Raw genomic sequence first — 24432 nt, forward strand, 5'->3', positions numbered from 1 at the left:
GACGAGGCAGTTAAAAGACACACAGTTATAAGATAAACTAGCAGGGGAGGACAGGGAAGCCTGGCGTGCTGCAGTCCTGGGGTCGCAAAGAATAGGACACGGCTTAGCAGTGAACAACAGCAACAAGGATGTAATATTCAACATGATAAACATAAAGAACTCAGCTGTATGTTATATATGCAAGTTGTTAAGAGAGTAAATCCTAAGGGTTTATGGAAATAAAGATTTTAAATTTTTTAACAAAAATGTTTCCTATTTAATTTTGGCTCTATATGAGATGATAAATATTCACAAATGTACTGTGGTTTTTAAAAAAAAAGAGGCAGGGACAGAGAGGTTAAAGAACTGACTCATGGTCAGATAGCTGGCAAGTGGTGGAGCCGGAATTTGAAAACTTTGTTGACTTCAAGTCCACACTCTCCTGCTCAGCCTCAACGCCTCTTTTAATATTTTTTAAACTTAATTCTGAGGCAATGACAGATATTCACAGGTGGTTGTAAGAAACAATACAGACAGATCACATACCTCCTCCCCACGTCCCCCCAGCGGTAACATCTCTCCTAACGACAGCATCAAATCACAGGAAGCTGCCCCCGACCCCGTCACTGGCCTCTCCCAGGCACCCCAGCGTTACACGCACGCATGGAAATGTGTTTCTGTGGACTTTACCACCTGTAGATCTGTGTGGCCACCACCGTCAAGACACAGAACAAACAGTCCATCACAAACGTCCTTTGTGAGACCCTTCAACGTCCACAGTCACCCCCCTTCCCTCGCTTCTGAATTCTCAACAACACAACTCTGCCCCTCATCTCTACAAATCCGTCGCTTCAAGAACGCACTATGAATGGAATCACACAGGGTGTCATGATCTGAAGCTGGTTTTTTTCAGCATAATGCTCTTGTGATCCATTTAAGTTACTGCATGTGTCAGGAGTCGGCTGTTTTTACTGTTGAGTACTATTCTACTCAACACTGCGAAACACTCTTTAAAGAATACACACACACACACACACAAAGAGAATACACGGTTTTGGGGGTGAGGACTCGGGCTGGAACGCTGATGTTGGACAGGTCAATGTCGCGCCTCTGGGATTCAGTTTCCTCATGTGAAAAATGGGGAAATAACCAGCTGTGCCCTTGGTCATCCTCTGTGATGACTGCCGTCTAAAGCGAGTCCTTGCCCCAGGCCTGGCCGCAGCAGGAGGTGCTGTCTGAGCTCTGCACCCCTCCGGGATCTAAGGAGCATTGCAGCATCATGTGTTCATGCAATCATCTCCCACCTCCTGAACTTTAAACATGTGGTCTCTGTCCCACCACGGGCTCCAGAGCAGAGACAACAGTCCACAGACAGACAGACAGTTGTTCTGAACAGGGTGAGAGGTCGTGTAGGAAAGAGTAGAGACAGAGAAGAAAACATTTCAAGAAGGTATTGGGTTGACCAGAAAGTCAATTAAGGCTGCGTGGGTGTGTGCGCGCGCAATTGCTCCAGTCGTGTCTGCCCTTTTTGACCCCGGCCGGGCCCCTCTGTCCATGGATGCTCCAGGCAAGAATACTGGAGTGGGTGGCCATGCCCTCCAGGGGATCTTCCTGTCCCAGGGGTCGAACCCACGTCTCGGGCACTGCAGGCGGATTCTTTAACTGAGCCAACTGGGAAGCAGCATGTAAGAAAAGCCTAAACAAACTTTTTCGCCAACCCAATATTTCTGACCAGCAGATTCTACACATAATTTAGAAAACTACTGTAAAGCAAATAAATACCTCCGAGCTGGAAAGCTGATAATGACAGTAAAAATGATCAATTCAAATGAGATTTCAGTAATAACCTCTATTTTTAGCTTCCATTTTTCAAACATTTTTTTGATCAGGAGATGAATGGCACTGTGATTTTACTGAGGAAGTCTGAGATCAGTGAGAAGTACATTCCTCCTAAAAAGACTTTTCCATGGAGACCCGGAGAGGAAATATTTGGAGCCTCTGTGCCATAAATCAGTGAACCATATGAGTAAGGTCCAAAAATAGCAGGGTTACCATCATTCAAGTGGGTGTTGGCCAGAGGCTCACTATGAAAGTGTTTATTTGAACAGCTTGTTACAGTACATTAAAAAATGTTGGTCCCACCGCCCTCCTTGACATCTCAAGTGCTCTTCTCTCAAACCCGACTCAAGAGCACGGTCCCAACAACGAATACACCGTAAGACTAGAGTATCTGCGGTAACATCAAACCTGCAAAAACCCATTGTAAGTTGGGGGAATCGCACGTCCTTGGGACTGAAGTCATAAGCATCAGTGAAACAAAGCAAAAATCCTCCCACAGTTTAAAAAAGAACCTGGAAACAGAATCCTCCTTGAATAAGTGGCAGTAAGAGAATGAAAATGAATCATTAACTAGAAACCACGGTGCGTGAAGGCGACTCCCATGTGGCGAACGAGACCACACAGCATGTTCCATTTGGTTGTGGACCAGAGCAACTTTCTGAGAGCTTCAAGGACAATTTGAATGATTAAAAAAAAAACAAAAAAACTTCATAGCATAGCCACTGAAGTTTAAGAAAGTCTTTCTTAGTTCCTTTTAAGTATAGAGGTGGAAACATACATGACTAGACCCTTTCTGCTGTCCTGCTCGGCAAGTTGGGGCTCCCTGATCAGTTCCCAGGGCCCATTCCAACCACACAGCATTCGATCGATCACTCCCACCTCCGGCAAGACAGGATGCCCGCGAAGGCTGGACCAGGGACCAGTCACTAGGCTCCTTCTGATAAACATCCCGTGCGCACAGGACACTTCAGGAACACACATGCATGAGGCTCCGTTTGGTTTTTCGCATGTGCGTGTTCCTTCCTGTTTGTGGCTTTCTCTCTCGCTGCTTTCTTTTCCACCTTGTATTCCCTGAACAGTGATCTCTTTTGACCCGCTCTGCAGTCTCAAGCTTCAGTAATGGTCTCCAGCGGATCCTCCCTTATGGCAGGACCGTATCACAGTGCACACGGGAGTCACTGTGTGTGACTTCATTCTCAGGGTACAGGATTTTTCTGTAGAAATCTCCTGTGCCTGGGCTGATGGAGTGTTTTGCATTTGCTTCTTCATGGGCTTCAGGAAGACAACTCTAGTTTGAGAGCAGACTGTGTTGGGTTGCCCAAAAAGTTCATTTGGGATTTCCCGAACCTGAACAAACTTTTTAGTCAACCCAATATTGCTGTTCTTGTTGTTCAGGCACTAAGTCGTGTCCGAGTCTTGTGACCTCATGGACTCTTTTGTCCTCCAGTATCTCCCAGAGTTTGCTCAGATTCACATCCACTGAGTCGGTGATGCCATCCAACCATCTCATCCTCTGTTGTCCCCTTCTCCTCTTGCCTTCAATCTTTCTCAGCATCAGGGTCTTTCCCAATGAGTCAGCTCTTCACATCGAGTGGTCAAAGTACTGGAGCTTAAGCTTCAGCCAGAGTCCTTCCAATGAATAATCAGGGTTGATTTCCATTAGAATCAACTGGTTTGATCTCCTTGCAGTCCCAAGGACTCTCAAAAGTCTCCTCCAGCACCCACAATTCAAAAGCATCAATCCTTCCGTGCTTAGCCTTCTTTATGGTCCAACATTCACATCTGTTTATGACTAGTGGAATAAACATAGCTTTGACTATAAGAACCTTTGTTGGCAAAGTGATGTCTTTGCTTTTTAATACCATGTCTAGGTTTGTCATAGCTTTTCTTCCAAGGAGCAAGCGTCTTTTAATTTCATGGCTGCAATCACCGTCCACAATGATTTTGGAGCCCAAGAAAACAAAATCTGTCACTGTTTCCACTGTTTCCCCATCTATTTGCCATGAAGTGATGGGACCAGATGCCATGATCTTAGTTTTTTGAATGTTGAGTTTTAAGCCAGCTTTTTCACTCTCCTCTTTCACCCTCATTAAGAGGCTCTTAGATTCTCTTCACTTTCTGCCATTAGAGTGGTTTCATCTGCATATCTGAGGCTGTTGATATTTCTCTCAGCAATCTTGATTTCAGTTTGTGATTCATCCAGCCCACCACTTTGCATGATGTATTCTGCAAAGAAGTTAAACGAGCAGGGTGACAATACATAGCCTTGAAAACTCCTTTCCCCGTTTGGAACCAGTCCATTGTTCCATGTTGATTCTAACAGATGCTTCTTGACCTGCATACAGGTTTCTCAGGAGGCAGGGAAAGTGGTCTGGTATTCCCATCTCTTTAAGAGTTTTCCACAGTTTGTTGTGATCCATGCAATCAAAGGTATTAGTGTAGTCAATGAAGCAGAAGTAGATGTTTTTCTGGCATTTCCTTGCTTTCTCTATGACCCAACAAATGTTGGCAGTTTGAGCTCTGGTTCCTCTGCCTTTTCTAAACCCAGCTTGTACATCTGGAAGTTCTCAGTTCACAAAGCTGCTGAAGCCTAGTTTGAAGGATTTTGAGCATAGCCTTACATAGTCATAGTCAAATGAGTGCAACTGCACAGCAGTTTGCGCATTCTTTGGCATTGCCCTTCTTTGGGATTGGGATGAAAAAACTGACCTTTTCCAGTCCTGCAGCCACTGCTGAGGTTTCGAAATTTGCTCACATACTGAGTGCAGCACTTTCACAGCATCATCTTTTAGGATTTGAAACAGCTCAGCTGGAATTCCGTCACCTCCACCAGTTTTGTACATAGTAACACCCTTAAGGCCCACTTGACTTCATACTCCAGGATGTCTGGCCCTAAGTGTGTGACCACACCATCGTGATTATCCAGGTCATGAAGACCTTTTTTGTACAGTTCTGTGTATTTTTGCCACCTCTTCTCACTCTCCTCTGCTTCAGTTAGGTCCTTACCATTCCTGTCCTTTATCGTGCCCATCCTTCATGAAGTGGTTCCTTGATATCTCCAGTTTGCTTGAAGAGATCTCTAGTCTTTCCCATTCTGTCGTTTCCCTATATTTCTTTGCATTGTTCACTTAAGAAGGCCTTCTTCTCTCTCCCTGCTATTCTTTGGAACTCTGCATTCAGTTCGTCTAACTTTCCCATTCTCCCTTGCCTTTCGCTTCTCTTCTTTTCTCAGCTATGGGTACAGTTTCTTCAGACAACCACTTTGCCTTCTTGCATTTCTTTTACCTTGGGATGGTTTTGGTCTCTGCCTCCTGTACACTGTTACAAACCTCCATCCGTAGTTCCTCAGGTACTCTTGTTTACCAGATCTAATCCCTTGAGTCTATTCATCACTCCCACTGTATAATCATAAGGGATTTGAAGTAGGTCACACCTGAATGGCCTAGTGGTTTTCCCTACCTTTTTCAATTTAAGTATGAATTTTGCAATAAAGAGCTGATTACCTGAGCCACAGTCATCAGATTTTGTTTTTGCTGACTGTATAGAGTTTCTCCATCTTTGGCTGCAAAGAATATAATCAATCTGATTTTGGTACTGACTATCTGGTGTGTCCGTGTGTAGAGTCATCTCTTGTGTTGTTGGGTGTTTGCTGTGACTGGTCATTCTCTTGGCAAAACTCTGTGAGCCTTTTCCCTGCTTCACTTTGTACTCCAAGGCCAAACTTGACTGTTATTCTGGGTATCTCTTGACTTTCTAGTTTTGCATTCATCCAATATTACATATACCAAAATATAAGGCAAGAAAGTTAGCTCTTGGTCAACTTACATTCAAATAGAGGTTTTAGAGCTCAAATCAGATTTTTAAAAAAGGAAAACACAGAAATTCAACAATACACTAGCAGTAAGACAATCCTAGGGGTACAACTTAACCGTTTGAAGGCTTGAATTTTTATAGCTTTAGATGTCCTTTGGCAGATGAATGGATAAGGAAATTGTGGTACATGTACATAATGGAGTATTACTCAGCTATAAAAAGAACACATTTGAGTCAGTTCTAATGAAGTGGAATCAAGAGCCTATTATACAGAATGAAGTAAGTCAGAAAGAGGAATACCAAGACAGTATATTAACGTGTATATATGGCATTTAGAAAGATGGTAATGATGACTCTATATACAAGACAGCAAAAGAGACACAGATGTAAAGAATAGACTTTTGGACTCTGTGGGAGAAGGCGAGGATGGAACGATATGAGAAAATAGCACTGAAACATGTGAAATAGATGACCAGTGCAAGCTCAATGCATGACACAGGGCACTCAAAGCTGGTGCTCTGGGACACAACCCAGAGGGATGGGGCGGGAAGAGCGGTGGGAGGGGGGGGTTCAAGATGGCGGGACACGTGTACACCCATGGCTGATTCATGTCGATGTACGGTAAAAACCACCACAATATTGTAAAGTAATTAGCCTCCAATTAAAATAAATAAATTACTTAAATAAATTAAATTAATTAAACAAAGTAAATTAAAAAGGGCATTGAAAAAAAGAAATACAGTCCTTTCAAACCATTAGGGAAGTTTTAAAAAAGCTGGCCACTTGAGCTTCCTACAAATGGGTTTTCACGGCTTGGACAAATTTTCCAGTCATATAGTAATATATGGATTCAAAAACTACTGAATCCCAAACAGTTGAGAGGGAAGTGAAGATGATCTAGTATCTAAATAGGAACTTGTGCCCCAAATAACACTTACACATTTCCACCGTTTTCATTCACTGAGCACATACACAATACCTAAGTGTCCACTGAAAGCAGAATCCAAAGCTTTCTGAGTTACACATTCCCACAAGGGGCATCACCTCCCACCTTCCAAATCAGAGCCTAGACCAGCTCTTCCTGGGGACACTGAACTTAAAACCATTATGTGGGGCAATGTTGATCCAACAACACTTATTTACTAATTGGTACTGCACAGAGAAGACATCATTTAACAAATGTCCAACGATCCTACACTTCTAAGACAAGATGATTCATTTCTGCTTTATAACTGCAGAAGTGTCTCATACATAATGACAATTAATTGTGAAGCATAACAGCTGAGATACTTAATGGAGTCCACGTAGAGTGTGTAATAGATGACCAACCATGACAATCGCTGTTCAATTAAAGACAGTGACATAAACATAAATATAAGGAGAATGCCATCCTTTGCATTTGGTTTACATTTTTTACAGGTCTCACATTACTGGAGGCAACTCTGTAAGGTGTAGCCTATTTTCAGATTTGCTAAGTGTAAAATGAAAGTGATATACAGACTTCTTTTATCCCTTGGAAAAGAAGTAATACATTTTATGTTTGCAGACATAGGAAGTGCCAGTTATTTATCTTAAGAGATTAATAATTCAACATACATGCAACCCAAAACAAAGTATTCATCATTGCTAGCTGGAAGTGACAATTTGATTTTTCATATAGCCTACAACAGTCTAGAAGTAAACTGTATTTGAACACAGTCTAAAATGAAACAATGACTAATTCTGTTAATGATACAGTGAATTAACAGCAATTATAGAGTTGGCTGAATGCCTGAATGTTCAGCTAGTGCTACATGACAGACACTTTCCTCTGAAAGCGGCAGAGTGTTCATAAATACCACAGAAGTTTCCATAGTCTGTGTGTGTTCTGGGGTGGGGGTGGGGTAATGGTTCCCTATGTTTGTACCATAAAATTAAAAAGCATTGCATGTATGTCATAGAAAATGCTATCTACAATTACTCAGAGTCATAAATTACAAGATGGCCAACAATGGGTCAGGCTCCACTGTAACCAACATGCCCTGATTACATAATTTGATCTTCATAATCACCCTGTGAGGATGGTATTACTATTATTCTCAATTTAAAAATAAAGAAGCTGAGTTGCAGGTTCAGAGGAATTCAAGAGCTTCTAGTTGAAGCAATTCCAATTGTAAGTAAAGAATTTATAAGGAGGAAGCAAAACCAACCAATACAAATACACACAAGAAAAACAACCCATACCCCAGAGAGATTTCAGAAAATAACAGAAAACCAGGAAGAGGATAAAGAAATTTACTTGTGAATTCTCCATCTCAACAGTTTGACTTTAGACAGAAAAGTTAATGACATGGGGATTCAATCGCTTTTTCAGGTCAAGTTCTGATAGAGTGGGAATTCAGGTAAAGTGCTTTTAGCAAAGAGAAGAAATGTGATATTCATTATTATTATGATTGTTCTTATTCTGTAAAATGACCTGCCATCGCTGTGAGATTACTGAAGGTGAGAAAAACCAAGTCTGTCAACAAAAGGTAAACAAACGATATTATAGTATGACTTGAAAGCTGGCATTTAGATTTATCTAATTTTTGAAGCATTTGAGTTTCTCCATTCAGAATATCGCAGTGGGTATTCGTCAAACACCTGTGGGGAGCAGCTCCTGGTGTCCCGGGGGGCTGACCCGACAGGGAGGCGGAGAAGGCGGCTGGAAGGCGGGGAGGCCGGGTGTCCACGGGGAGCAGGAGCTGGCCTCTCCGCAGCTCGGGCCGCAGGAGCGCCGGGATGAACGCGGCGCGGAGCGCGGGGCGCAGGGCGGCCTCACCCCGCGCCTGCAAACTGTGAGGCGGACTTATTTCAAGCTCACAAAAAGGGTGTTCTGTGACGAACAGCGTGGAAGGCTTTTTTGATATAATGTCTGAACACCTGGCCAAATCAAGAGCAAAACGGATACAGGCGACCCAGCAAAGAAGAGGGGCCGTGGAGGGGAAGGTGGGCAGCCCGCGCCGCCGCCTGCAGCAGGCGCCCGGGAGGGGGCCGGACACCGGGGCATCAGGCGCCCGAAACGGCTGGAAAGCCACTGCGACTCGGCCACCCTGGGGTCCCCCTGCCGACAGCTGGGAGGAGAGAGAGGGCACGTTTCTCACAGCCCAAGGGCAGCCATTCGTTTGTTTTTTTATTAAAAATTGAAGTACAGTTGATTTCTAGTGTTGTGTTAATTACTGCTGTATAGTAAAGTGATTCAGTTATAGAAACATACATGTATATTCTTATCATCTTTTCCATCATGGTTCATCACAGGGGGCCTCTGCTGTGCCATAGGGCCTGCGGCTGGTCAATTCTATTAGAACAGCTCACATCTACTAACCCCAACCTCCTGCTCCAGGAGGTGGTACTTCAGTGACCTTCGGGTTGAGGCACCTCAGAAAGATGGAATATGCTTGTCCCCTTACCTCCTCACCCCCAAAAGAATACTGAGAACTGCCGCTTGTCGTAAATCATCTGCCTGCCAATGCAGGAGATGTAAGAGAGGGGGTTCTATCCTTGGGTCAGGAAGATCCCCTGGAGGAGGGCGTGGCAACCCACTCCAGGCTTCTTGCCTGAAGAATCCCATGGACAGAGGAGCCTGGCGGGCTACAGTCCGTGGGGTCACAGAGTCAGACCACTAAGTGACTTAGTATAGCACTGCGAGGCTATTAGCATAGCTCTGCTGGTCGTCCTGGAGAGCATTCAGGAGCTACTGAGTTTTACTGAAGGAATGTTTCATGTTATTATAAGGGATTCTTTACATTTTACTTTTATCTAATGATAGCTAGTCCCTTGGGCTGCAAAGAGATCACACTAGTCCATCCTAAAGGAAATCAGTCCTGAATATTCACTGGAAGGACCAATGCTGAAGCTGAAGCTCCAATACGTTGGTCACCTGATGTGAAGAGCGGACTCACTGGCAAAGAGCAGTCTCAAGACTAGCCAGGCCAGGGTCAGGATCTCCATGTGGAAAGGTAGTCAATTTATCTACCTACCTACCCTACATACCTATGTATCTATACATGTATATCTAACTATGTATGTATCTATGTATCTATCTACCCATGGATCTGTCCATTAATCCATCCTCCCATCTCTTTACCTATCTGAATAAATTTGATGTGCCACACTGCGTGAGTTTAAAGTGTGCAAAGTGTTACTTTGATTAATTTGTATGCTGTAACACCACTGCTGAAGTAATTATTAATTATGTAATTGTAGTACAATATTATTGTTTACGTTCATCACATAGATGCATTAGATTTCTGTGGCTTATTTAGTGCTAATTACAAGTTTGTTCCTTTAAACACCATTACTCTGACCCCTCCCCTCCATCCCCTGGTAATCTCCATCTTTCTGATTTTTACACATTTAATTTTTTTAGATTCCACAAAGAAGTACTATCATCATATAGAACTTGTCTTTGTCTGTATGACTTATCTCACTTAGGATAATGTGCTCAAGGTCCATCCATGATGTCACACATGGGAGGGTATTTTTTTACTCATGGCTGAAAAATATTCCATTGTGTATATGTATCATATCTTTTTTATCCATTCATCTGCTGATGGGCATTTGGGTTGTATCTGTGTTCTGGTAACTGTGAACAGTGCTGCGATAAAAATGAGTGTGCATACACCTTGCTGAATTCCTGTTTTCATTTCCTTTCGGTATATACTCAGAAGTGGAATTGTTCGATCCTATGGTAAGCAAACCCACTTTTAATTTTTTTGAGGAGCCTCCATAGTGGTTGGACCTGTCTTCATTTCGACCTTCGGGGGTTGGTTCTCTTTTCACCACATCCTCACCAGCACTTGTTGCCTTGTCTTTTTCACGACAGCCACTCTGACAGGCGTGAAGTGACAGCTCACTGTGGTTTTGACTTCCATCTCCCTGACGTTGGATGAGGTTGAGCATCTTTTCATGTGCCTGTTGGCCATCTGTATGTCTTCTTTGGAGAAATGTCTATTTAGTTCTTCTGCCATTTTTCTATTGTTTCATTTTCTTTGTTATTGAATTGACTGAACGTCAATGAAGAATCTGCCTGCAACGCAGGAGACCTGGGTTTGATCCTCAGGCTGGGAAGATCCCCTGGAGAAGAGAATGGCTACCCACTCCAGAATTCTAGCCTGGAGAATTCCACAGACAGAGGAGCCTGGTGGGTTACAGTCCATGGGGTCACAAAGAGTCAGACACAAACGAGCAACTAACATTTTTACTTTTTCTTTATATATTTTAGATATTAACCTCTTGCCAATATATGCTTTGCAGAGACAGTCTTTCATTTCGTAGGCTGTCTTTTCATTTTGTTACTTGTCTGTTTTGCTGTGCTGAAGCTTGCACATTTGCTGTGGTGCCATCTTTGATTTTCATTGTTGTTTGTGGTTTTGGTGTTGTGGCCCCCCAAATTATTGCCAAAACCAGGAAGGAAGAGCTTCTTCCCTGTTTTTTCTACAAGTTCTAGGGTTGTTATAGTTCAGTTGCTGAGTCATGTTTGACTCTGCAATCCCATGGACTGCAGCAACGCCAGGCTTCCCTGTCCTTCATCATCTCCCAAAGTTTACTCAGATTCATGTCCATTGAGTCGGTGATGCCATCCAACCATCTCATCCTCTGTCATCCCCTTCTCCTCCTGCTTTCAATCTTTTCCAGCATCTGGGTCTTTTCCAATGAGTCAGTTCTTCACATCAGGCAGCCGAAGCATTGGCGCTTCAGCTTCAGCATCAGTCCTTCCAATGAATATTCAGGGTTGATTTCCTTTAGGATTGACTGGGTTGATCTCCTTGCAGTCCAAGGGACTCTCAAGTTTTAGGGTGTCAGGTCTTCTGTTTAAGTCTTTGATCCACTTTTAGTTGATTTTTCTGAGTGTTGTGATAGGGGTCTAATTTCATTGTTCCGTGTGAGTTTTTCTAGTTTTCCCAGCACCATCTGCTGAAGAGGTTTTCCTTTCCCTATTGGGTCTTCTTGGACCCCTTTTTGAAATGTCAGTTGACCATATAGTTTTGGGATCTCTAGTCTGTTCCACTAGTAGATGTGTCTATTTTTGTACCATTGCCTGTTTTTATTACTATGACTTTGTACTGTAGTTGAAAGTCCAGGAGCATGAGGCCTCCAGTTTTGTTCTTTCCTGACTATTCAGGATCTTTCATGGTTCTGCCCACATTTTAGGATGGTTCTTTCTATTTCTGTGAAGAATATCTTTGGCATTTTAATGGATATTGCACTGAATCTGTAGATGGCTTTGGTAGTATGGTCATCTTATCAATATTAATTCTTCTGATCCACAAACACAAGATATCTTTCCAATTGTTTGTCTTCTACAATTTCTTTCAGCAGATTTTGTAGTTTTCATTGTACTGGCCTTCTATTCTTTGGATAAAATTCATTCCATTTATTTCACTGTGTTTGATGCTACTATGAATGGGATGGTTTTATTTCTTTTTCATATGCTTCATCATTAGTGTAAAGGAATTCAATTTATTTCTGTGTGTTGATTTTGTATCCTACCACTTTACTGAAATTATTAATTAATTCCAACAGTTTTTTTTACTAATTCTTCAGGGTTTTCTCTGTACAGGATCATATCATCAGAAAACAAAAACTGTACATCTTCCATTCTGATCTGCATGCCTTTATTTCTGCGTGCTGCCTAACTGCTCTGGCCGGGACTTCTGTTAGTATACTCTGAATACGAGTGCTGAGGGTGGCATCCTTGTCTTGTACATGATCGTAAAGGAAACACTCTCAGTTTCTCTCCATTGAGTATAATGTTACCTGTGGGTCTGTAGTATACGGCTTTTACTATGTTGGTATGTTCCTTCCACATCCAGGAGACAATTTCTCCTTTAGCTCAGGGCTAGCAAAATTCAGAGATCAGTATTTACTGTTCAACACCAAATTGATACTTCAGGGTCTGCTAGTTAGGAATTTATTGGTGAAGAGTCCCAGGTGCCTTTGGCAAAACCAAAACACAGGCACTCAAAACCTCTCCCCAGCACCCTTTCCTCCTTGTATCACCTCTTTCATCTCCCTCGCAAAACCCGATTTAGAGGATGATCTAATATAATGAATTTATAACAGAGAGTGAATTTTAAGAGCCTGTGTTCCTTCTTGCAAGGATTTAGGCAGTTAATCTCTCTCTGTAATTGGGGAAAGTTCAGTTTGGAACTGGGTTTGAACTCCAGCTCTGCTGTCCACCTCCTAGGTGACCTATGTGCACATGGTCTCCAAGGGCCACAGCCTTCTGGCCAATGAAGAGTGGGGGATGGGGCCATGGGGGTACATGCTGTCTCTGTGGCAGAGCTGCATGGGTTAAATCAGGCATGCATTTTCACTGTATGCCTACTGAGTCACCAGGCATCGTTCTAGATGCTGGGGATGCAGCTGTGTGCTGTGCTGAGTCGTTCAGTCATGTCTGACTCTGCGGCCCCATGGACTGCAGCCCGCCTGGCTCCTCTGTCCATGGGATTCTCCAGGCAAGAACACTGGAGGGGGTTGCCAGGCCCTCCTCCAGGGGATCTTCCCAACCCAAGGATCGAGCCCAGGTCTCCCACATTGCAGGTGGATTCTTTACCAGCTGAGCCACCAGGGAAGCCCCAGAATACTGGAGTGGGCAGTCTATCCCTTCTCCAGGGGATCTTCCTGACCCAGGAATCAAACCCAGGTCTCCGGTATTGCAGGTGGGTTCTTAATTGTCTGAGCCACCACGGAAGGGACAGAAATACAGAGCTGTCCCTGTGTCCAGGGAGCTCACACGCTAACGAGAGAAAGGGAAGCATAACCAACTCAGAGAAACGCAGGGTGCCGGGGGGGAGAAGCACTATGGAGAAAGTCAAGCTTGGTGGTGGGGTGCTCAGGAGTGTAAGGTGCTGGGGGTTGTCACTAGAGACTCTGCTGGAAAGGTGACCTGTGGGCAGACGCCTGCAGGGAGGAAGGGAGTGGACCATGTGGATTTCTGGGCGGACAATGCAGGCAGAAGGAAGGGCAAATGTCACAGTTCCATGGAAGGAGCCCGCTTGGAGTATCTGAGTTGACTGAGAGACAGATGGTGACTTCAGTGTGATTCTGGACGGTTTGGTGTGCTTTTACTTGGTGAGGTGAGAATCACGGGAAGGTTTTAGGGGAAGAATGGACATATTCTGACTTTCATTATAAAAGGACCGTTTGGTACCCGGGCAGGGACCGCAGGAAGGATGGTGCCGGAGCCGGGAGATCAGACCGGAGCCTCCCCAGCAATGCAGGCAGGGGAGCAGCTGCTGGTGGCCGTGGCTGGAGGGCTACTGGAAAGCGTGGTCCTAAGCGGGAGGAGTCTGGGTTTCTCCTGAGTATTTATTTTGATTGGTGAGACTGGATCTGGCTAGGCTGTGTGGGAAGAGTCAAGGAGGACTGCAAGCTTTTTGCTTTAGCAACTAGAAAAGTCGGTTTCCATTCATCGAGGGGGGAGCCCTGGAGGACCGGCCGGGCAGGAGTGGGCAGGGCGTGTAATGACAAGCTTGCTGCGGGAGCTGACTGTGGGGAGCTCAACTGCACGTGTCAGACAGGCAACGCCATCTGGGTGCTAGCTCTTGACCCATGGCTGGGCTTTATGTGAATGTAGGAACTCAGGTCAAAAACAAGTGCATTCAGAAAGTCCTCTGAATAAACACAGGTAAGAAGAGAAATCACAGTGGAAATTTAAAAATCAGTAAACTGAATAATAAAAAATAGGATATACCAAAACATGCAGGAGATAGAAAAGACCATGCTCACTGGGGAGACAGTCTTAACTATATATTGGTATATTGCTGAAAGTAGCTTAAAAACACCCACGGCTGATTCATGTCCATGTGTGGCAACAACCACCACAGTATTGTAAAGCAATCAGTCTCTAATTAAAAAAACTCAATAATCTATCCATTTGAAAAACTTAGAAGAAGAGATACAAATTAAATCATTTCAAAAAAGAAAAGGAAAAAGATTATGACAGTAGAGTGCACAGACGAATGAAACAAAACATATAAACATATAAAAGGAGAAGTGAAGAACCTGGCTTTTCCCGAAAGGTCTAATAAAATTCCTAGTAATGTTGATCAAAAGACAAAGAGGGGAAAGAGTAATTCTAATATCAGAAATTTTAAAAGGGAAAAAAATTGAAAAAATAAGACGGTATTATGATGTTTATGCCAATCACTTGAAAATATAAATAAAAGGACATATTTCTTAAAAAAAAAAAAAAACCAAGACTTAGAGAAACTGAAAGGAGAAGACAGACAGTATACTCGTGCCACATCGAGGGGAGCGGTGACCAGGAGGAGGCCAGTGGGGGATTTCTGACCTGCTGGGGAGGGTCAATTTCTTGACTGGGATTATAGCTACACAAATGCTTCTCTTTGTGAATGTTTATCAGTTTCTACACCTATAATCTGTGCTGTTTGTGCATGTATATTATATTGCAATAAAACATCTCTCTAAAAATTATGTAAAAAAAGCACAGCAAACCAGCGCTTGCCCGGCACTCCAAGACACCTGGGTGTTCTCTCTCTAAGATCACAGGGAATGAGCAGGAGCGGTTTTACACTCTGAACCACAGCATCCTCTGAAACTGCTGGGAGATGCTTGTCAGCTTTCTTCTTTGAGCAGAGCAGCAATGACAATGAAAACAAGAAATAATAATACCCTAGTTAGAATAAAACTATGATGAACTTTAGTTACAGATCACTCTCTGGCTTTCAAATGCTGGGTATTGTTGCTTCCTGGGTAACTAGTTAGCTACATTATTCATGATTAGCCTTGACCTACAATTTAAGGTTGAAATATTAATATAATGAGCATAATAAAATGAAAATGATGAAAATCTGATGGACCTAAATGATCTATTTCATTGTATGAAAGCAATGAATGCCTTTCCTATTAGCTGAGAAAAGTAAGCAAACCATAGTTAATTTTATAAAAAAATCAAATCATAAAACATACAAGACACTCTGAAATGATCTCTAAGTTAAGATTTATTTAAAAATGTGTTTGATGCAATTTGTAATAGAAGAACAAACTATATTAAAAAGTTTTTAGATACTATTAGTGAAGAGTTTTTTTCTCACACAGACATGCATGCTTGTAGTTTTTCTGTTTATTTTTTTAAACATGCTAGGTACAAATTTTATCATTCCTTTTTGGAAAATACCCACCGACAGATACTGTGCTGCCCTTCCCAGGAAAACAGTGCTTTCTAGTCAGAGACCAGAGCATCAGACAGTACATCTCCCTGGGGGACAGGTGGCCCGAGATACTGACAGAAGAAACTACGGGCGTGGCTGCTCCTTCTGTCTGCCCACTCTTAGATCTGTATGGAAGGCCCACTTACTTTTTCAAAAATAAAATATCCAATCCACAGAGAGACAGAAAAAGCCAAATGATGAATAGGCTATGTCTGTGTGTTTCTACCATAAAACACAGGTCTGAGCTGTTAAAGCCGGTAAGATTCCTTATCCCTCGGGTGTGTGCCGTCAGCATCTCTAAGACATGAGCCACCAGACACAGTTTGCTGCAACCTTTTCAAAGGGTGTTCAGCAAAAAAAAATGAAACATGAGTGAAACATATTCCGTTATTTCGCTTCTGAAATTTTCAGGGACACATTAAAATACTTACACATTAGACTATTTTAAAAGTGCTGGTTTTGAGCACAATAAAATTATCTATGACATGAATATTAAAAAATGTAATCTCCACTAAGATATAAAACAGTTCCTACTTTACAAATAAGTAGATATCTGAATTATAACATTAAAATGTATGTCTATACTGAAAAAGAAATACAGAATTAAAAGACTGAGACATACTAGTGACTTATTATGCTTTTCTTTTTGGCTGTTTATGCACTATTCCTAGATATAGTTTCACTAAGCAGATTTTTTTTTCAGAAAAATAATCCTATCATTGGTGCTGAAGTATTCAACTAAAGACTTGGCATTAGATACAACTACCAGTGTCATGCAAACAGACTTGCTGCAGATTTAGGAGGAGAGGCATAAACATACTGATTAAAGAAAATCAACATACCAAAAACTGCACTGAGATACAGCTTTTGAAAGTACAACCAGTACTTAACTGATTTAAAACTGGTCCTGTCTGCTGTTCAGTCCCGAGGTTGTGTCTGACTCTTTTGCGACCCCATGGACTGTCTGAAGCCCACCAGGTTCCTCTGTCAATGGGATTTCCCAAGCAAGAATGCTGCAGTGGGTTGCCATTTCCTTCTCCAAGTAAAACTAGTATATGAAGGGTAATAACATTACGTACTTCATTAAACATTTGTTTTGCTTGCTTTATTAGAATTTTGGGGAATTCTGGAAGAAATGATTGGAATGACTCATCTGAAAGTGTGAAAAATTAGGTACTAGAATGTGGGCTGTTCAAACTGATGAAGCTCTACTCCCCAAAAGTTCCCATGGCAAGAAGGTACATCCACGTCACCCCAGTGATCTTTAAGTGATAAAGTTGAACCCTGAAGCACTTAAAAGTTCTCAGTAAGGATTCCCAGTCTGAGAGTTTGGGAAAAGGGATCTCAGGGATTCTGTCACGCTACAGGCATAAAGGTTCATTTTATGGTAGACATCTGGTAACAAATAGCCAGCCAATTAACCCACTCCAGTATTCTTGCCTGGGGAATCCCGTGGACAGAGGAGCCTGGCGGGCTACAGTCCATAGGGTCATGGGTTCATCCACAACTGAAGTGACTTAGCATGCACGCAGATGGCCAATCAGATTTACTTGTAAGCTTCTGCTCCCTCTCACCGTTTTCTCTGACCAGCTACCCTGGTTCGCTCTTGAGGGTATCAGAAAATCTTACATGAATCCAAGTGTGTGCCGAAGGTTGTTCGAAAAAGAGCAAAGTATGAAGGCAACAGAGAAATAAAAACCAGCGCGTGTGTGCACGCTCAGGCTCTTCAGCCCTGTCCGACTTTTTGCAATCCAATGGACGCAGCCCGCCAGGCTCCCCTGTCCATGGGATGCTCCAGGCAAGAAGACTGGAGTGGGTTGCCATGCCGTCCTCCAGGAGATCTTCCCAACCCAGGGATCAAAACCCTCGTCTCTTATGTCTCCTGCATTGGGAGGCAGGTTCTTTACCACTAGTGCCACCTAAAACAAGACTTAACCCCAGATATGGACTATTTAGAGCAACAAGAGACTAGAAAGGATGGGCATGGTACTTCCAAATTATTAGTAAGCAAGTCTGTCTTAGTGAAAAGCTTTCAAGGCACACACCAACTTTCCCCCTTCAAGTCATACTTCTGTCCACAAAATCGGACTTCTAAAACTGACATATCAGCTGGTGACAATTTCTTTTAAAATGTCCAAAAGGTTTCTAGTACATGGGTACTTAAATGATAAGTCAATACCCAAAGTTTGATTTTTCTTTGTCCTCATGGATTGTCTAAGCAGATTTATCCGCTGGAGGGATTTAATTTTTCTCTGGTAGTCTTCTTGACAGGTTTCAGTTCAGCTGTTTGCTTTGAACACTCCCAGGAAAGGGAAGCCCTTTCTCAGAGGTAGAGCTATTCAGAAGCAGACTGTCCCACGATGGGTCAAGGTCTTCCCCCCAGGGAATCGAAATCTGTTTCCCTGTGACTGACACCCGCCCCTTCTATTTTTGTTCCATCCAGTCACTGAGAAGCCAGTCTAACCCAACCCACGCCATGGACATCAAAGGACAGCTATCACATTCCTCCCAGGACCTATTTTTCCTAGTAAACATCTCCAGGGTAACTATGTCTAATTCAGGGGAAAGTGCATGGTCCCCGGAGGCCAAGTTCAGTAGATTCCTGGTTGCTTATTATTAGAAAACCTCTCTAAGCCTCATGTAAGTTCTCTCCTCTGTAAAAGGGAACATCCCAGTCTTACTAGGCTGTTTGGAGGAGGGACGGCTTGGCCACGGCTGCCCACTACAGAGCTTGACCCAGTGGAGAAACTCCAGAATGTGAGAAAATCTTTCCCTCCCCAGCTTACTCCTGTGTGCCCTCCTAAAAACGAAGAGCTCGGAAGTGAATGAGGCATTGCAGGCACCGCGTGACGGGCTCAGAGTTCCAGACACTGTGCTCCTAAGAGTATCTGCTTAAGGTCTCAGGACCCTGCAGTTCCCACAGAACTGTGCTCAGTCAGAAGCCCACACATCATTGTTTATATGGAAACAAAGCAAGTCTCCGTTTCCTGCCCCGTATCAGGGCCTCGCTCTGATTTTCAATGACACGCTCCCCACTGAGCTGTTTCCACTCCACCCTGTTGGTTCTGGCCCATCCTCCGAGCCCATCAGGGACGCCTTTTCAGAAATGGAACTGTTGGAGCTCCCCGCTTTCCCTCCTGGCTTTCTTTGATTCACACACTTCTGTCCTGCAGAAGCTGGAGACGCCCACGCTTTTCCCGAGATGTATGTTTCATAAGACAGACCGTATCAGGCTCCCGAGCAGCACAACTGCCTCATCCGAGCCCCCAGCTCGCCTGCACGTCGGCATCTCTGTTACTGAAGGGACTGCCCGAGACAGGTCCTCACATCCCGGCAGAGCGACAGGGATGCAGACAACTCAGCAGCTGGTGCGAAGGAGAAGAGAAGGCCACACGGTCCCCACCCATTAAAAGGAGGAAATAAAGGTCAGCTGTCCTGTGGCTTCACCACTGGAAACTGACCAAACGCAGCCCTGCGGGGCCCGGGGCCACCGGCTCTGGCTTTCTGGATAAGAGGTCCTGTGTGACGTCCTGGCTTCAGTCCTGACACTGTCAGAATATGCTGGGCAAGTTACCTAGTTTTTCTGTGCGTGGCTCTCCTATTTGGTAACATGATAGTCATGACTTCTCACTTTGATACCAAATTAACAGCCAAGTCTCTGCGGAAAGGAAGGAAGAGAAGGAAAATAGAAGGGGGCACGGGAGGCAGGGAGGGGACCCCGGGAAGTCACGGTGAAGGTCGAGGCCGAGCTTTGCTTTTTAAAGTGTTTACTCCAACCCACAACGTTCAGAAGTGAAGCCGGGTCAAATGAGAACTCCGTCTTGGTGGCCAAGAGAGAGAGTCAGCGTTCTCTGGGCCTTTTCATTTCCAAAGTGGAGAATGACTGCTCTACTTAGAATAGATAACCAACAGAGACCTACCGCAGAGCACGGGAGCTCCGCTCAACATTCAGTGACAACCTATAGGGGACAAGAATTTGCAAACGAACAGACACGGGTACGTGGGTAACCGAGTCACCTTGCTGCAGACCTGAAACTAACAGCACTGTGCTTCAGTCTAAAACAAAAAGTTTTCAGAAAGGGAATGAATTTAAAGTCATCACACGTTTGACTTACATGCAGTAGAAAGTACTGTGAAGAATGCTTAGAGGAAATAATCGCCTCCTAAGTGAACTGCATCACCCATGTCCTGAGAACGCTGGACTCTCAGACTTTCTTTAGTTGTTTATGTGCGACTTTTCATCAGCCCATCATTCTTATTAATGGACAAATCCACACTCTCCTTTACCGAATTTTCCTGACATGATTGTTCAGTCTCTGGGGTCACACCTTCATCTGATGTGTGTGCACCTCCCGTGGGCAGCTGAGCTTCAGAGGCACCAAGGCTCCGAACTCACGGCCGGCGCCCCAGACCTGCTCCTGGAAGAGTTCCCTCAGCCCAGGCCATGCCCGGATCTCCTGGCTCTGGGGCTGGCACCAGCCCATCCTGTCTCCTACTTCCATGCATTAACAGGCTTTCTTGTGTTACCTTAAAACATACACCACAAAAAAAGGCGATACGAGAAAGAATGAGAAAGAACAAAGAGGTATGCATCAAAGGTTGGGATGAGGGAATAAACATTAATTTTTCCATTTACATATACAATCAGTCCTGGGACGTTGTCTATGCTAACAGAATAGACATGCATCCCTAGGTGTGCATACTGAAGAATATGTATATGTGTATATATATATATATATATATATATAAATAAGCGATAATACATATTGCTAAAAATGGATGAATACATCATACTGACCTTGGGGGGTTTAAACGGATAGTCAGGTGAAAAGGTTATGTCAAGAAAGAACACCCCTCCTTCATAGACAGATCCTGGGGGTCCCAATATAGTTGACCTCCATTCATAAATGTTGTCTCCTTTGGGTCCAGCACTGAAATAAGACATACAAATGAAATGTGCTTAGAGATGATATAAAGCTTGGAATTGTAAAAATATCTATTTATGATAACAATTAATTGAGCCATTCCATAGAAAACACACCAAAGTTAATAGGTTAATTCCAAATGAGGATTCACTTGTCAATATTATCAGTATTCTATAAACGAAGTATGTTGGTATTACTAAATAATACAGAACCAAGAAGTTCTGTTTTGCCATTCATAACCTTAAACCTATGAAACAAAAGATTCCAAGGACCACAGACCAGAAAGCAGGAGCAAAATTTTTAAATTAATTTTTACTGGAGCAAAATGTTTAATAAAGCATAAAATTATTTCTGAGACCCCGAAAGGGTGGTATAGGGTCAAAGAGATAAATTTTCAAAGCTAGAAGGAATGCTAGAGAAAAAAAAATAGTCTAATCCTTTTGTTAACTAAGGGCACCAATGCAGCTGATGGAGATCAGGAAATGGTCATCATTCGTAAGACTCAGCTCAAGTATCACATCTGAATATTCTTTTCTCACTCCACGCAAAGATTTCCTGCTCACGCCCCCAGCGTCCCGCTAGTGTGGTCTGTAGAAGACAGGATGCATCATTTTGTTTTATACCTCTGCTTAACTGTTTGCTTTTTCCATCCCTCTCTGGAAGTTCTCCGAGGAACAGGTTCTGCCTTGTTCTTGGTACTCAGTAAATAAGAGTTTGTCAGATGCTACTGCTGGAATAATAGCCAAGTGAGGGAAGCCACGTGGCTGCTGGCTGCAAACCTGTGTTCCCCAGCTGCAGAGAAACTCACGGAGGAAACGAAGACCCACTCGAGTCAACCGAACTGTCCCCAGTCTTCCAGAGTAACAGAAGGCAAAGCGAGATCATAATTAAGCCCTCCAGTGTTCTTCCTGCCACGCCAACCTGATGGTACATCAGCCAGAAATCCCCTCACACCCTGCAGCGAAGTGGGCGATCCTGTTGAGGTGCTTGAGAAGATTTTACTGTCAACAAAGATTTGTCTTCTTTCATATTTTGAAATTAGTTTGTATCTACAACAATTTCATTGTTGAGCAGGAGACCAAAAAACCATGCATCATTATCTATGCAGAGGAGGAAGAATACACCAATACACTAGGGAACAGACAGCCTCTTCAATAAATGGTGTTGGAAAAACTGGACAGCTACATGCAAGAATCAAACCGGACTACTTTCTCACACCACATATACCATTAAAGTCACAATGGATTAAAGACTTCAATGTAAGCCCTAAACTCATAAAAATCCGCGAAGAAAACAAATGTAGTACACTCTTTGACATCTGTCTCAGCAACATTTTTGGGGATGTGCCTCTCAGGCTAGGGAAACAAAAACAAAAATGAACAAATAGGACTACATCAAACTAAACAGCTTTCGCAAGTGAAGGAAACTATCTTTGAAATGAAAAGGCAGCCTATTGCATGGGAGAAAGTATTTGCACATGACAAATTCGTTAAGGGGATAATATCCAGAGAATACAAAGAACTCATACATCTCAACATAAAAAAACAGACAACCTCTTAAGAAGTGGGCAGGGGACCTAAACAGACATTTCTCCAAAGAAGACATACCATGGCCAACCAGCACATGAAAAGGCACTCAACATCACTCATCACAAAATGCAAATCAAAACCACAATGAGGCATCATCTCACACCAGTCAGAGTGGCAATCATCAAAAAGACAACAACTAACAAGTGTTGACAAGAATGTGAAGAGAAAAAGGGAAACTTCTGCACTCTTGAGGGGAATGCAAACTGGTGCCGTGCTGTGGAAAACAGTGTGGAGATTCCTCAGGAAACTGAAAGTACAACTTTTAGTGGAACTTTTGCTGCTAGTAAAACTAAAAGTAGAACCATACAATCCAACAATTTCACTTCTGGGTATGTATCCAAAGAAATACAAACAGTAATTTGAAAAGAATATGCATCCCAGTGTTCACTGCAGCATTGCTTACAATGGCCAAGAGACAAAAGCGACCTGAGGGCCCATCAGCAGACGAATGGATAAAGAACATGCGGCACAGTATTTTATAAATATATATATGTGTGTGTGTTATATCTATGACATATATATATATGCATTGCATTGTATCTATGACGTGGGTTTCCCTGGTGGCTCAGGCTGTAAAGAATCTGCCTGCAATGTGGGAGACCCAGGTTTGGTCCCTGGGTTGGGAAAATCCCCTGGAGAAAGGAATGGCTCTCTCCACTCTAGTGTTCTTGCCTGGAGAATTACATGGACAGAGGAGCCTGGCAGGGTATATTCCATGTGGTCACGAAGAGTTGGACATGACTGAAGTGACTTAGTACACAGCACATATATAATACTATTATATATTATACAGAAATAAATTTATGTATTAAATATATTGTTTATATATTTATAAGATGTGGAATGTGTGTGTGTGTATATATATAAAAATATAATATTGCTGAGCCATAAAAACGGCAGTCTCGCCACTCAGGACAGCAAGGATGACCTCGAGGTCATGACACTGACTGAGACACAGACAGACAAACGCCACAGGGTCTCACTGACGTGTGAAATCTCGAAACACAAGAAAACGTGTATGGACACAGAAGAGACTCACAGATACAGAGAACAAACAGGTGGTTGCCAAACGGGAGGAAGGGCAGGTGGATGAGAGAAACAGGGCGGGCGATTAAGCCGGACAAAGCTGCAGTGACAAAATAAATGAGCCACAGGCATGAAACGCACGGAGTCAATAGTCATGGGATAGTTTTGTATAGTGACAGATTAAACAACGCCAGGAAAGCATGCATCTTAACCAATCTGGGATTATTCTGGGAATGCAAGGATAGTTTAATAACAGCGAATTATTAATGTAATTTACTTACAACATATTAAAGTAGAAAAAAATGACGATCACAATAGGTGCAGGGAAAAAAGCACTCAATAAATTTTAAAGACAGCTATTCATGAAAACAACTAGCAAAATCAGAATAGTAAGAAACTTCCTTAACTTGGTAAAAAGCATATACCAAGACCCTCATAGCAACTGTATATTCAATGGTAAAATGTTAAAAGCACATGCTTTAAAAACTGAGGCTCATGACAAAGATGCCACTAAATCCATTTCTAATCATTACTATCCTAGAGCTCATATCCATCAAGGCATGAAAGACATTAAGTTGAAAAACAAAACATTTATGGACTGGGATGGAAGAAACAAAATGTTTGTCATTCATGGTATTTATGTACACACAAGAAAGCTACCCAAATTTATGTACAATTGATTAAATTTAATAAAAGCTTAACATAGTAGCAGGATATAAGATCAATAGATGAAAATCAACTGCATTTCAACACACCAACAAAATTAGAAAATGCATTTTAAAATACTTTTTACAATAGTATTAAAAATACAAGGAACCTATGAATAGAGTTCAGGAAAAATATATTAAGATTTTTATGGAGAAAACTATTAAAACATATTGAAATACACTCAAGGAAATTAAATAAATGAAGACACCAAGTTTATAGGTAAGAAGACCCAGGACCCTGGGGATGTCAACTTTTCCTTGATTCCATGTAATTCTAATCAAAAGTGCAACAGATTTTTAAAAAATAAAACTTGACACATTGATTCTAGAATGCTTTTGGGACCTCAGTGAAGCTCCT

General features: G+C 42.8%; 1 protein-coding gene across 3 annotated transcripts in view; it reads right to left on the reverse strand.

The window, feature by feature from the left end:
• The window catches only part of LOC133050455 (ubiquitin-conjugating enzyme E2 E2), a 352912-nt gene that overhangs the window by 62457 nt on the left and 266023 nt on the right, over positions 1–24432 (reverse strand). For all 3 annotated transcript variants that reach the window (XM_061134627.1, XM_061134625.1, XM_061134624.1), the window contains one exon: positions 20626–20758. In XM_061134627.1, the coding sequence (XP_060990610.1) occupies positions 20626–20758 (133 nt within the window). The remainder of the gene's footprint in view (positions 1–20625; positions 20759–24432) is intronic.

The sequence above is a fragment of the Dama dama genome, chromosome 32 (genome assembly GCF_033118175.1).
Source record: "Dama dama isolate Ldn47 chromosome 32, ASM3311817v1, whole genome shotgun sequence".
Taxonomy (NCBI): domain Eukaryota; kingdom Metazoa; phylum Chordata; class Mammalia; order Artiodactyla; family Cervidae; genus Dama; species Dama dama.